Source organism: Paramormyrops kingsleyae, chromosome 2 (assembly GCF_048594095.1).
Source record: "Paramormyrops kingsleyae isolate MSU_618 chromosome 2, PKINGS_0.4, whole genome shotgun sequence".
NCBI lineage: Eukaryota > Metazoa > Chordata > Actinopteri > Osteoglossiformes > Mormyridae > Paramormyrops > Paramormyrops kingsleyae.
The window spans coordinates 30,219,471-30,235,291 of record NC_132798.1 but is presented as its reverse complement, the minus strand read 5'-3'; the positions used below and the strand labels follow the sequence as shown (position 1 = coordinate 30,235,291).

Genomic DNA, 15,821 nt, shown 5'->3' with positions numbered 1-15,821 from the left:
CTCAACCCAATAGAGCATCTTTGGGATGTGGTGGAACGTGAGCTTCGTGCCCTGGATGTGCATCCCACAAATCTCCATCAACTGCAAGATGCTATCCTATCAATATGGGCCAACATTTCTAAAAAATGCTTTCAGCACCTTGTTGAATCAATGCCACGTAGAATTAAGGCAGTTCTGAAGGCGAAAGGGGGTCAAACACCGTATTAGTATGGTGTTCCTAATAATCCTTTAGGTGAGTGTATAACAGTTGTAGACTTGATTGCCACTGTATATATGGCCACATAATTATTTGTACAATTATTTATACAGAGACATACAACTAGATACATAAGAACAACCCCTTGAATTTATGGAATTGTATTACGCATGAATAAATACACAAGTTGCACACTTTATATACCTCATGCCTACAAAGTTGGTAGGGGAGACCAGACCATTGCTAAAGTGCAATGGACTGATCTCTTTTTATTGCCAACACACTTGGTTATGACAGAAAATGCTTAAAAATTAGGAAAATACATTCAATTGAGTGCAGAAGTATAACAAAAACACACATACATGAGCAATAATAACTTATCTTTGTCCAGAAAGAGAGACAAACTTTCAAACTATTCATTATAAAACGTAATTTACCAGGTAGGTTTAAGAACACAGAAGGCATGCTTTACAAACCAATGTCAAAAAGCTAGTGTAAAGACATTTCTGTACAAAAACTTGAATACAGCACTAAGGTTCTTTAAGACTTTTGGAGCACTTTACAAAGGAAATTCTCCCTTTACGTGTGTGATAAACAAGCAAAAATAAAAACTACTTGTGTGTGTTCATGCATTTTTGTTAAATCAATTTTATCTATTCAGTTTTATTGCAATAATGTGACAAGTGTAGAATGTATCTTCCTATGATGCTCAAAAGTGAAATGACAAAAGGTTTTTACAAAAAATAAGGATTTGACAAATTACATCTCAGGACACTTTTAAAAATAATTTTTTTTTATAATGATATGCCCCCAACACATGAGAATGGTTATGATTTCTGCTTATATTTAATCTTCATCCTGTGCCTATTAGTTTCCCCCTTTCCCAACAAGGCAATGATTTCTGCAACAGGGCAAAAATGACCACACACTGCATCTTAGGATGCCTACATCCTGCCAAGACTTAAATGAAAGTCCCAAATTTAAAAAATAAATATCCAAAATTAGGCTTTTAAACATTTTCAGTCTTTTAATTGTATTTAATTAAATGACTAGGGACTTCATAGCTAATAAATTTTAATATGTGAATCTAGAAAAAGCCTGGTTTAAATGATGGAGGACTGTGCTTTTTTCAGGAAATAAGGGGCTTTAATATAATGCTCTAAAAATGTAATTTATATATGTACATACATAAAGGCACTCACATTCACAGCAGCTGCCAAGCACTGAATTTACATTTGAGTTTTTAATAATACAGCCGTCAGAAAATACTTTCTGCAAAATATTTGAAGAAATTCATGATGGATAAAAGACGCCGTACCGAACATTAGGGAAGTTTTAAGAAAGGATTTGTTTTCAAGACAACATGTAAAAAAGAAATTATATAAACTGCCTGAAAACACATTCTTCAATAATAAATCATTAACTAGTATTTACAATAATAAATCGCTAACTATAGGCCAGCACAGGACTCTACAATACAAGTAATAGATTCCTATTAATTGTAGGGTGTTGTTTTTGTACAACATTAGACTTAAGGGTGGTCAATGGTTACCATTTAAATTGCACTTAAATTCCCAAAACCCATGGCATTTTACCTAGATATGACAGAACTGATAGAATTATAAGATGTCCCACCATTGCATGTTGGTCCATAGCTGTCTGAAGCAGTCACCTCTGGGTTAACCCTGAACACAGGTGATGACTTTAAAAGAAAGTCAGCAGCGTCTCTTCTCCCCAGTTCTCGAAGCTTAGCCATAAAGATACCAATGGTGCTCTCAGGGAGACTGCTCCACTCCTGCAGGAGCAATTCTGTGGGACTGGGCTGAAACATACCTATTGTATGAGTACCATTATTGCTACTGTATTTGGCTAATACATCTGACAAGCCCAGGTTCATGGCAAGCAGACACCAATCCTTGCCCATGGGATCTGGTGGATCAAGGAGCCTGCAGAGTTTCCTCCTGGCTAGCAGACTGACATCTGATATATGGATGTCCATTCCAAGCCGACCCTGTTGGAAGACTTCTGCGCAGCCAAAGCTCAAGATGCTACCAAAGCTTTCCTTGTAGCCACCCATTGTGTTAGTAAGGGACATCTCCTTTTGAGCCTGGGCTCTGAAGAAGTCTTTTGGCTGGTAGATCATGATGGGTCCATGGTGCTCCCTCAGCTGTTGTGGGCTAAGGTAGTACTTCACAGTCAGCAGCCCAGGAAGTGTGGAAGCCAGTAAGTTGTCTATGATACTGCAGACCAAATCCAGTAGCATATAACACTTGAGCTTCTCAGAATCCAGCCCCCTCACTTGCACCTCAATTCCTTGTCCATGGTTCACTAAGAGCACCATGACATCAGCTCCACCATGTGAGATCTTGGCACCATTAGTCCATAGACGAATGTCATCACCATCAGGTTTCTGCTGATAACTCCAACGGCAAAGGTTGACCTGTAGCTTGTGAAAGATGCCACATGGGAAGGGGGTAAGGTGCTCTGTGGGGACCAAACGTACCCCACCATATAAAAACACCTCTTCTTCGTCATCTTCTTCTGTCCAGGAACGGTGCAGCCCATTGGTTTTGATGAGTGCTGGTATATCCACCATAGCAGAGTTAAGATCACGGACGCATATATCCATGGCATCCAGAATCTGAAGCAGTTCATCAGCGTCGCTCTCTGACAAAAGTCTCTGCATCTCCTCCACACGAAAGCGTCCCCTGTAGTGATGTATCGCCTTAGGAGTCTCAATGGATAAGATCTTAGCCAGAACATTGCTGCACAGCCAGCGCGGATCCAAAAGAACCACATCTTGCACAGTCTCACTCTGCATGATGTTGATCTGTAGGGAGGGCAATGTGACAAACAGCATGACTAATAAGATAATGGCTGCACACAGTAGCTCTAGAGTTTAGTCATGAAATTTAATGTACATGCTAGCCTGTTGTACAGATTATATCCTCATGTTCTATGTCATTGATACACAAAACATGACATTATGGAATACAGACTTGGTTAACGTGAATATAAAACATTCAAGGTTTGTTCTAATTAGCATACGCACCTCTCCCATACTATGCAACTGCAAGGCTATAGCTCGTAGGTCCTCCTCACTGACAAGAGGGTTGATCTGCTCCTGAACATCTAGCACAAACTGCTGCCATGAAATTAGCTGGTTGGGCCCACTGAGCTTTCTCCAAGATGGAAGCGTAGATAAAATTCTCTCACACAGTACTGTTACCGGTTGACATTTCTGGGCCCATGAAAGGAGGAAAAGAAAAGGCAGATGTCACTGTTACTAATCAGCATTAGAACATTTTACAATACAGCAACATATTTTAAAAATGCTAAGGAAATGTGTTTTTATATATCTTTCTCCATGACAACAATTTTTGAAAAAGTTAAAAACACTTCCTACCAATACCGATCCTTGAAATTCTGATTTTCTTAGTTTAATATTAACTAAACGTTTTTAACACCTCTTTAGTGAACTTAGCTTTCTGCAAGCAAAATAATTTAAGTAACCTTTTCAAATAAAAATGGCTTCACAAGTGTCAAATTGAAATTGGCTGTTTCAAATGTTTTTTGGAGTAGTTCCTCCACGGACAACTTTTTGTTCACGTCTTACACGATGCAAATTTAACGTCTTCGTCCCACACAGTATAGAATCTCCAAACAGACAAGTTTCCCATAAGTGTTTTACCTTCTTCATCACGCAACATTAGTGTGGGAAGAGAAGGTGAGGGGCCATTGGCATGACTATGGATGGAAACTGAGTGGTGTGGTGGGCATTATGACTAAAATGTCATATCGCAGTACTTTTGGTTATAATCTCGAACCACCATATAGATCAGTAATTTCTTGGAATGTATGTAGTAATGAAAATTAACTAAAAATATTGATTGTGTTGCCACCTGCTGTAAAAATGATAACATATTTGAAAAATATGGCAGATTGAGTCAGACTTCGCAAATACAAACCATTTCCACACAAATCAAAGCAGTACCTTTTTGTAACCAATTCTTCCACATCAGCCGTGCCACACATTATTTATTATTCAACGTAGCTAATCATTCTGTGTACCGTGTGTTGTTTACCATATGACACAAGTACAATATTTGTAGCAGTCCAATGGTATATAGTGTGTTTGTTCAAGTTAGCTAAGTGGTTAGAAAAGATCAAATAAGATTTTAATTCAAGATCTAGCCACTAAATTGAGACTGACCGAGATAAAACTGACAAAGAAGTGAGATATACAAACAATGTCAAGAAGTCATGCAGGCTTAAATTGCTTTGTTTCACAGTGCTCCGTTTTTTGTTGTAGTACTGTTGCGGCCTCCGAAAACGCAGGCATTGTGTGATAGGCACTAAATCGTGTACTGTGGATAAAATTGCAAACGATAAAATACCATCTTATCAGACATAACATTTATTAACGTAGAATAGTGAGTTAAATCACTTTGCTTTATTGATTCTGTATCATTTATTTAGCTCGAAACTGGCGTTAATGAATCCACAACACAGGAGGGCATGTAATTTATTGCAAACCTGTGTGTGTGTGTGTGTGTAAGCTGATGCACCCAAAAGCAAGCTCTCATGACTTTGGGAAGCTAAAATAAGGCTCCTGGTTCATCTGACTTTTAGGGGAATTAAATCGAGCCATCTGTATGTTTATATGTTGAAGTGCATTTGGTAATGAGCTGGGTTGAAGTTTATTTGGTTCATTTAAAAGATTTTGATTAAATGTGGTATGTTTAACGTTTTCAAAATTATATGCATCTCAGCTGGTAAACAGGTAAAGTTAATTAGCAGTTCTTTCAGGGCAAATAAGTATAACTAAGCCAGTAACCAGTTAAATATTTCTCATTATAATTTAGTTGTATTTGCCCATGTTTTACGGAACCAACATTGAAAAGTTTAATTTGTTATTGCAAACTGTAAAAGCAAGCACTCTTGTGTTTGTGAAGGGAAAAGAATCAATCACTAACTCATTCATGTGTTTAGGAAATAGGAAAGGGAGGAAGAATCTTTAATACAATCTAAAGTGTTTGTTTGTTTGTTCATTCATTTATTTATTTATTTAAATTTAGGCCTATGAGCAAGTTTTATTTTGTTGTTTAACTGATATTCACCTCCAGGCTGTATTCACCGTCACCCACCTCTCCTATCATACTGCACTCCCCACTGGGTCAGAACAGCGGAAGTCAGACTGTCACCTCGGTTACTGCTGCTGTACCGCACCTGGGCCTGCATCTCCCTCACCGCGCCACATCACATCAACACGTCAAAACACAACACTGCGGGGCCTGGCCTGCACTGTCCGCTGGAGTTATCCAGCCGAAAGCAGCTCATGGCCAGGGTTACATAAATATTTAATTATTAGCAGAAACCCTATGCCTTTATTATTTAGAAATGTGAACAATAATTTTATTTTCCCCCTCACTATACCGTTTCTCAAACACCCTCTCTCATCTCCAGTTCTCCACTGCTGTCAGTGGCCAATTTGCCGCAAGTCTCTAGGCCGAGTCTCATAGGAGTTGGAGGCGTGTCCGGAGATGCATTGCATCCTATCATGTCGAATCGCACCGCACTGCAAGAGGGGTGAATCATAGCGCACTGCAGCAGTAGTTGCTTGATGTGTAGCTTTAATGTATCAGATCATTGGCAGTGCATAAAGATGTGTATCACATCACTTCAGAGATTCACGTCACTAATTTAGACTGATTGTTCGAGTGCCAGTCAGCGCCGATCAGGACGAAGAATCATCTCTTTCCAGTCACTAGCTGATCGATCGGTGCATACCTACTTATTAGAGATGAATTACATATCAGGATATATTGATATCTGCTGATGTTGGTTGCACTATAGGAAGTCTTTGCTAAGGACATGCACAAGTTCTTAAGAAATAATGTCACTGACATAAGTTCCGCTTTTGATTTGTGAAACCGATGACCTGTATCAGTTATGGGTAATATTAGACAAAAGCATATTGGTTATTGGTATCATTCAAAATTTCCACATTAGCACACCACTGCTAATTATATTTAATTCATTGTTCTGAATGCATGTTAGTACATACCACAGAAATACGACAGAATAGCATTTCAACAAAATTACTTGATGCTAGAGATATGTAACAATATTTACTAAGATATTTTAGTAACTTTTATTAACAACTTCCCCTTCTCAAACAGTACTGCTATTACAAATGTCAATAATTTAAAAAAATTAAACCTATGGCTAGATACAAGATAAGATTTTAAATAGCCTGCTAAAATGCTTCCATTTCAATCCATTGCATTCAATTTGAGACAATTTAGGCATATTTTAGTACAATTGTTGAAAAGAATTAGTTCAGGGAAATAAAGCTTGTAAAATAAGTACATAGAAGGCAAATGAAACATTACATTTATAATATGCTTCTTCACAAGCAAGTATTTTATGGGATTTATACAGTTGTCAGAATAACATTTTGTAGAATATCTTACTTACAATTTCCATGAAGATAATTATATGTTTGTGTACTTACACAAATAATGGAATTTCGAAGGTCTTGTAGGTGATTTCTAAGCAACTTCATATCCTTTGAGTTGGATGCTCCAGCATCCACAACAAAAACCTTTTCAGAAATCTGCAAGTCATTGCCAAATCTGAAAATAAAATTATTTTGTAACTATATTTCATAGAATGCACACAGAAAAGTAATTATATGGAGTTGTTATAAACTTTAATACTGTGAAACTGCTTACCTGCTTCGGACTTCCTTAAGTAGACACCTTTCCTTGTCATAGTTAAATTCCCCTCCAAAAGACCGTGGCAGATTCACAAAGTCCGCATGAGTTGCTACCAGCACAACTTGCAGTGGATTCTTCATCTTCCCACCAAAGGCTAGGGGGATATATATGTATATATATCAGCATGTAGGTACACACACAGATACGGACGCAGATTGAATTACTGAATTAGAAAAATAGAACAGAACATCAATTAACAACATTGGCTATAGGTTACACATTCTTCCCAAGATGTAATATTTGTTGTTAACATAATATTAGATAAAACATATCTGAAAAGAATTAACCTCAAATTACACTTAATATGCATCATTCATACATACATGATATGAATGTGTTCTCTACAACATACATACACAATTAACTGAAAGTTAAGGCAAGCCAAGCTGAAATCATGAGAACACATTTGAGAGAATATAAGAAAAAGGCAAGTGAAAACAATATGACTTATAGGACATATTTTACTAAGCACATGGAGAATGAAACACACACTGGATGTCAGAATTAAAACATGATAAATTCTGATGGACTAGCTTAGGTGCAAGCAGTACCGACCAAGCAAAGCATGCCGTGAAACAAAGTACGTCAGAACTATAAATAATTCCTAGAACAGAAACAGAGGAAACAAAATGGTTCTGCTTTATGACAGAAGGAGGAACATAGGCAGGGCAGATAGAACATCCAGAGTCATCAAGCGGTTTAGTGTTTTGGAAGTTAAGGAAGCGAGATGGTGATCCAAAATGTATGGCCAGCTGAAATATAAGGAAGTGCCACATTGTTGCACAAAGCCAAATTGTGTGTTAATTCAAATTGCTGTGAATTGTCCATTTGGGGAAAGGAATGCAAATAAAAACTTGCAGTGTGAAATGTACAACTTCATAGCTTCTGGTGTAGGACACTCAAGCTAAGGGCATTTCAGCTGGATTCAAATTATCCAATGGTATAGAGCAAAAACAGAGCAGCCACTGCAGGACCACAACAAAGACGTGGTATAAGCTGTGTAGTGACTTAGGATAAGCATTAAACATCACATAAGAACACACTGAACATATTGTTTTATTATGACTATACTGAAAGGAAAGAAACATACTGAACCTAACAATAAGTTCAATTCCTGAAGCATCACACGTTCATGCAATAAGCTTCTCAGGCAATAAATTTCAGAGGAAAATGCAGTAATACTTATGCATTCAAATTTGCCCCTATTTCATTAAACACACTGTTTAACTAGAGTAAAGGGAAATAGATCTGCTTTTTTATTTTATGTTAGTTGCTGTTTTTTATATTACATTTGCATTTAGAAGACTTTCATGGGAGAAACAGATTAAAAATGTGAAGTATAAATTCTTAGTCAGTAAATTATTAAAACCACCAGATGCAGAAATATTTGTTTTTATATATTGTATACAAGTATTGTAGTTTTCAATATTTTTACTACACAAAATACTACATTAACATAACTAATTTTATAATGAGAACGTGTGTGTTCTATGCTACACATTTTAGGTGCTCAAATGCCAAGTACAGTGGTATCTCGGTTCTCAAACTTAATCAGTTCCGGACTCAGGATCGAATCCTAAAAAGTTAGAGTTCTGATCGAATTTTTCCCATAAGAAATAATGGAAAACCAATTAATTGGTTCCCGGCCCCCCAAAATTACACCTAAATATGTTTTTTTTTTTTTTTTAGCATTTAAACACAAAATGAACAGGATAAAACAAGAGCATTTTTTTCTTAATGGCTTCCAAAATGATAAAGATCTTATCCCAACATTACGCCTGTCCTGCCCCGATCGTCCGCTCCTTCCGTGTGCCACGCCCCCTCATTAACCTCGTGTGGGATCCCCATGTGATCAGCTGTTTCTGGTTGTTGTCATTAGTCCTCTGTATTAGGTCCGCGTTTCAATTTGTTTCCCCAGTCCAGTCATTGGGTGCGTTCAACTTGCTTACAGCGCTGGCTTAAAGCAACGCATTCCGGTTAGCATTACGGTTAGATGCATTGCAACTAGGGGTGCACCGATTGCAGTTTTCTGGCCGATCAACGATCACCGATCCTTAGGCAACCTTACCTGCCGATCTCGATTTTTTTTTGCTGATCTTGTTTCTTTCATAACTAAAAGACAGTTACTTCAATGTTTCCATTTTCATTGAGTAAATTGATATGAATACTCACAAAACATGAGGTAGTGTCCTCAAATATAAATTAACATATAAATGAGCATTGCTGTTTGAAGTACAAAATCATATTTTTTCTTCCAGACTTTAATTTCTCTAATTTTGTAAAAAAAATATATATATATATATATATATATATATATATATATATATATATATATATATATATATATATAGCTGTTATGACACACTTGTCCAAAAAATAGGGAGGGAGGCAGCCTGCACTGCACCTCTCTCGGGAATGGGAGAAAAGGCTGATTTAACCCTCTGGGGCCTAGGGGTAGGAAACACACTTTCACTGACTGGGGCATGATCACACATTTCATCACACTTAATTCATGGCAAATAAATTATTTCTTATATATTTGTTTTGCCATTACACTCATCTTTATTTTAATATATATTGTAAATATGTCAGATTTTTGTTAAGTTTGAAATTTGACATCAAAGTATAGACATTGCAAAATGCAGTTTGGAACACTTGCAGAAACATTATAAAAGTACATAGTAAGCAATGCTGGCAGTTTGTTTTGATCCCAGATATCTGATCACCAAAGTCTTGGCTACATGAAGATGACTAAATGGTGTAGATGCAACATTAATTTGGATAAATAAATAAGAAAAACCTAACTCATGTAACTATTTCTGGCTCCTTTCATTGAATATGTAGCAACTTTCATGTGTATGAATGAGCCATTGTCACCTGGCCACGTCCCCAACCCCCTTTTATGGCGCTGAAGGGGATGTATCTGGATCGCGTTTCACCGTTGCGCTGTTAATCAAATTACCATGCGAATGCGATTTGAATACGCGCTAATGCGGCTATTTAGAATGTGAATAGCGATCTTCGGGTGAGAGCGGTACTACACGCCCCCGATGCAGGTAAAACAAAGTAAGATGACATGGTTTACTTTTTTGCCGATTTAACCTAATTAAAAAAACTTTAATACTTCCGACAATGGACGTTTTGAAAAGAAGACAGATTACGGATTTAGCCAGCGTTTTTTTCATGATTATACATTAAGATTTCAGCGAGATATTTATAAACTGAAATAGACGCGAAAAGTACGCGAAAAGTATGCGATGTCGTCGACGACATACTCGACCCCAAAGAGTTAAAAGCATATAACTAAGATCGGTGGATCTCATGGGAATATGGTCGATTTCTGATCCCCTCAAATTAACGTGATCGAGGCCCATCGATCGGTGCACCCCTAATTGCAACCTCTCACCCGGCTGCACAAACTGGAACCGCCTCCGTGACGACACACCTTTTCCCTTATTGGCTGAAGAGTTTAGTTACACGCATGACGTTTGTATCCCAGGCAGTTCCGATGCGTAATCTGCTATTTCTCCTGAATATCACGCAAAGCAGTGAGAACTGGTTTTCAGTTAATTTACCTGGTAAAATAAAGTTTAAATAAATGACATAAATGCTCTAATAGTACACGTAAGTTAGTGGTTTATTTATTGTTGGTTACTGTAATGTTGCGCTGCTTTATTTGGTTAATCGTCCAGCCTGTGAAGGTGGCATTCAAGTAAGAATTGCATTGTAGTATGACTCATTTCCTGGCGCATTCACGGTTCGACTTCTGATATTCAGATGGAGTTCTAGGTCAAACTGGTTTGTTCGACTAAAGAAATTCGAGTTCTAGTGAGTTTGAGAACCGAGGTACATGCTTTTTCCTCATCATCCTTTAAAGTTGTGTTAAAAGTAGTTTCTCTAAAGATCCCAAAAACAATGTAATTTTAGTAACTGATCTCCAAATACTGGAATACATTGTGTAGATAAAATGCATACAGTATTACACTTAGAGTAATAGAAAAATTGTAATTAATTTACATTGTTTAACAGCAAGTCAAACACAAGCACAACACTATTTTTTCTAATTTATGTCTTTTATACAGGAATGCAAGTTAGCTCCAGGTACCATTCAATGCAATATGTTTTATTTAGTTTAAATGTAAAAAGAAACATCATATGGCAACTTCAAGTTATCTGAACTGATATTTAATATTTTTCCATATGAATTGCTAGGGAACGTGATATTGGCAAACGCGTGTTGATGAAATATGAGATAAAATAAAGTGTCAAAAATTATACAAACCTATGGATTCCTCCGGAACGGTGAGGGACTTGAGTAAGTTGAGCCAAAAGGTGATCTGGTTGAGCTGTGTCTCATATGGCACCTCCAAGCTAAAGAGAACCAAGTGCAAGGCAGTGCTGTCGTTTGCAGCAAAGTAGTCATAGGAGCAGTAGTATACTGGATTGCCAGAGAACTCCCAAGTACTGAAGTCCCCAACTCCTAGGAAAGAGCCAGAGAGACATCCACAGCAGAATGTTAAATACATAAGAGTATTGCATCACTTTACAATCCTGTATCATATAACAACAGTTTAACAATTCAAATAATACTGCAAAATGTTGACGGGGGATCTAAAAAAGAACTGTACAATAACATACATTTTTTTCATTTGTCAAGATAATTAATGAATTCTATGTATATTCAGTGTAGGGAAAGAAAAGAAAGAAAGAAACATTCCACAGACCACTGAGGTTGGTGTTTTGAATATCAATGGCCTTGGTTGCTTGGTCGTCAGCTGCAGAGAGGGTGGTGTGCATGGGGGAGAAGACCTCTAGTTCTCCCTTGGTCAGACTGGGTTCAAACATCATACTGCGGCTGCGCACACTCACGTTCTCACAGCCAGGGTAAAGGTTGGAGATGCTTAAAGAGACTGCAAAGAAAAGGCAGCTTTTTGCTTTTTTTTGGACACTTTCAAAGTTTTACCCTAGTTTTTAATTACAAACACAATAGATATCTAATGTACAGTGTTAACTTTTGGTGTTTTGTTGACATTACTTTAAAATACTTCCCATATAATACTGGTAGGATAATTATTACCGATTGCTGAATTTCCAACAGGCTGCAATATTGTGCATTTTAAAGAGTTATGGCCACAAAATTGGTGTCAGGAAAACTGTCAATTACATGGTTAAAAATGATAAAGCATATTAATCTGTGTCGTGAAAATCTGATAAACTCTGTTGCATAAAACTCAAGTCAAAATTATTGAAATGTTGCATTGCTATAAATATTACTTCATTAAATTAACTCGTGACTACTCTCAAAGAAAACAGCACAGAGACAAAAGGACAGTAAAATAACGTGCTTAAATACTGGCTATAGATATCAGGTTCCTTTTCTACAACAATAATAATTAAATAGCACATGAATATAATATATACCTGCAGGTTTAGAGGACACAGGAGATGAGGGTGAATGAGATAAGCTGGCAGAGGACAGACGTGGTCGTCTCCTTTTGAAGAAGCTTCTCAGAATACCACACTTGAGAGACTCCAACAGTGTACTTTTTCCTGATCCAGAGTGGCCAAAAAGTTTTAGCTTTATCTTTGGTTGTGTGGTCTGCGTGGCCCTCAGTTGCTGTATATAGCTACCTTTGTGGGCATCCTGTAAACATTAAGCTAATTTTACAATACAAAGTGAAAGTGAAACTAATAAAAGTGGAGGCCATCCTCCTTCTGTTACACATTTGAAAAGACAGGCACACCTCAATGCGTTGTCTCCAGAACCATTATGCAGTTAGAAATTGATGTCCAAACTGACCCCACACCCCATACGGCATTACAATACTTTACAGTACACACATATGCCAATCAAAATGCCTAAGATGATGGTTAGTTTCCATCACGACACACAAACATAAAAGTACCTGTCATAAATAAGTACTAAGCAATTGGTTATTTTTTCCTTCACTCTTTATGCAGAGAAGTAAAATTTGTAGCCTTCACTTCAAGCCACAACAGCTTTTCCATTTCACAAAAAATCAGACCTCCAATTCTTTTTTTTTATTATTGTTCTTATTGACTTTAAAGGGTCAGATCACATGTTGTTTGAGATGGGAGGCATCCTGTACAACTGTATTCACTGCTGACACAGACTGCGTTCAAGGCTTCATATTTATCATTTTAATGAATAAATCAGTTGTGTATTTGCATCACGTTTTAACACTTGTGATCTGCCTCTTTCAGTCAGAATTACTTTATCATTATTACATTATCAATCCACTATCAGTGTTTATTTACCAAAATATCAGTAACAAGAACAAAGCAGGAGAGGAAAAGGGAAACGTACCAGCTTTCAGTAATAAAGTACAAGAATGATGCAAATAATCATAACACATTAACGACCTTGCAGAAGAGGTTGTAAAAGTCCAAGTTACACATGTTGTGCATTTGCAAGTCCTGGAGCATTTCTATATGATTATAACTGAATTTATGTTAATAATAATACTTAGTTCTCTCATATGAATAGCATGCATTATAAAAACATTTATACATTATAATCATAAAGTTCAAGTCATACCATTACCTTTCTTAGCTTTCCCAACAAGACAGCAACATGCTTGTGCTGTTCATTTATAGCCAGATCTTCAGCCATTTTCCCATCCTAAAAATAGATGGATTAGTGAGATTACATAATGCACCCTAAAGCTCGATGGAACGAAATACACTCACCTAACAGATGGCCTCAATATGATCTCTACTAGTTTAATTTATTTCGCAGATTGCTTTTTGGGAAATCCCAACACAATGACAGTAATACAACTCTAATCCTGAAGCAGAATAATATAAACACTAGCATACTTTAATTTTGGACAATAAAATGGCCTTCTGAGTTGTAAAAATGGGACATGATTTTCCAATCTATAAATATAAATGTCAAAATGTTTGACAGGCCTTTACATGAAAATATCTATTCCCATACTATACAGGCATAAAAAATGTAAGTATCCACATGGAAACTCATTTTGTATGAAACAGGTGGCATGACAATTATAGACAACGCAATTTTAATCAATTCAGTTTAAAAAAATGAATAATCAAAAGTAGCATTGGTAGCAGTCCATTTGTGTAATTCTCAGTAATCCAGTTCATATACATCTTAGTTTTTTTGTACCGATTCCCCTGCTGTGACAGGCGGATAGAAATAATCCTATCAGTCAATGAGATGATAATTATTCTTCGTCTATAATTTAATACAATTGGCATTACTGCACTGAAAAATCCATGTGTCTGTCATATCATCTTAAGATAAAATAACTGAAGTTGCTCAAATGCTTAGAACAATATACTGCACTTAAAAACTATTTCAGAGTTTTTGGTTATAGATATTAAAAGGATGCTTCTCTCTGTGGTTTGAACATGCTGAGTATTTATTTTCAAACACCAAGCAACAATCACGGCCGTCTTGATGTTGTAAATGACGAAGCAAACAATGCTGGTTTATTCTGATTGCCATTTTCTTAAGTAGGTGAAGGATTTTAAATCCTGTGTGTGGCTCTGTGTGTAACACAATCATCTTGTATGGGTGTCATTTTCTATTATGTGGATTACTTTCACTGTGGTTACCATGGTGTCACAATACAGATACAGTTACAATGAAAACATACTGAACAATTGCTGGTTCACATCACCTTGTTTACAAGAGCTCAAGCACAGGATATGACGCTAAAAATGCGGCAATGGTGTGTACCCAGAGACTCAGGACTAATAGCACAGTCAATTGGTTCTTCAAAGAAATTCACAGATTTTTCACCAGTGTTACAGAAAACAAATGCAATCCTCCCTAAACATAGTGATGACAAGAAGTGTAAAAATCTGCCAAAGATTAAGATTAGTCATGGCCCTTAATGAACTGATGATTAGCATTCTGTTAGCTACCTTGAGATCAACTAATTTTAAAAACCACTAGATATTGGTAAAATCTTAATCTACTGAGATATATGTCTGATGTTATGAAAAAAGCAATACATGGATTCTAAAAGGGAACCAACTACTTACATTGGTGGCAATTTCAATGGTAGCACCAGCGGCACAAAGGTATCGGACAACTTCAAGGGCTCCATTGTTTGCTGCCAAGTGTAGCGGTGTTCTCCCAAACTAGGATGTTACCCAAAAAGAAAATATTTCTAAATTAATATATATGTAAATCAGGCAGGAAATGTAACAATTCACAAAGAAATACCTGCACAGCCATAGCGGGGTTAATGACTACAACTCCTATACGATAAAATCATTAAGTTGGAGAAAAACTGTCATATTTATACAGCGGTATGTGTATGTGAGTAAGTTTGTCAAAGCCCGAAGCAAGACGAATCCTGATTTATCCATGACTACGATTAAAATAGATGGTAGGGAAAGAACAGACATCATCTGTAATGTGCCATGGATACTCACTTTATTAGCGATATCCAGGTTAGCCATTGCACCACAGAGCAATAATACAACAGGAAGATTTCCATCCTTGCAGGCAATATGCAAGGGGGTGTTGCCTTGGTGATCCTGGTGGTCAAGCTGGCAGCTGTGTCTAAGTAGGTACTTTATAACATCCACTTGACACCTTCGCACAGCCAGGTGCAGGGCAGTATGGCCATCCTGAAACAAACAACCTCAAAATCACTTCCACGTTCAAACCAAATAATTTCAGAGTGAGAAATCTAAATATGCCATAAAAACTGATGATACTGATGACAAAACACTTAAGGCTGATTCATACTTCTGCGTAGGATCTATGGTGTCGTCGCGTACCTACGCCATAGCCTAACATGCACGTCCCCAGAAATGTGACTGCAGCAATCAGGCTACGC

The 15,821-nt window shown here is 37.0% G+C and overlaps 1 protein-coding gene across 5 annotated transcripts in view; it reads right to left on the bottom strand.

Annotated features, from left to right (window-relative positions):
- Window positions 1-391: 391 nt before the first annotated feature.
- Window positions 392-15,821, bottom strand: part of LOC111848585 (death-associated protein kinase 1-like) — a 41,453-nt gene continuing 26,023 nt past the window's right edge. For all 5 annotated transcript variants that reach the window (XM_023820728.2, XM_023820725.2, XM_023820727.2 and 2 more), the window contains exons 17-26: window positions 15,412-15,609; window positions 15,016-15,114; window positions 13,544-13,621; window positions 12,400-12,622; window positions 11,703-11,888; window positions 11,261-11,458; window positions 6,934-7,072; window positions 6,714-6,834; window positions 3,249-3,437; window positions 392-3,026 (exon numbers count right to left, since the gene is read on the bottom strand). In XM_023820728.2, the coding sequence (XP_023676496.1) occupies window positions 1,788-3,026; window positions 3,249-3,437; window positions 6,714-6,834; window positions 6,934-7,072; window positions 11,261-11,458; window positions 11,703-11,888; window positions 12,400-12,622; window positions 13,544-13,621; window positions 15,016-15,114; window positions 15,412-15,609 (2,670 nt within the window). In that variant the 3' untranslated portion in view covers window positions 392-1,787. The remainder of the gene's footprint in view (window positions 3,027-3,248; window positions 3,438-6,713; window positions 6,835-6,933; window positions 7,073-11,260; window positions 11,459-11,702; window positions 11,889-12,399; window positions 12,623-13,543; window positions 13,622-15,015; window positions 15,115-15,411; window positions 15,610-15,821) is intronic.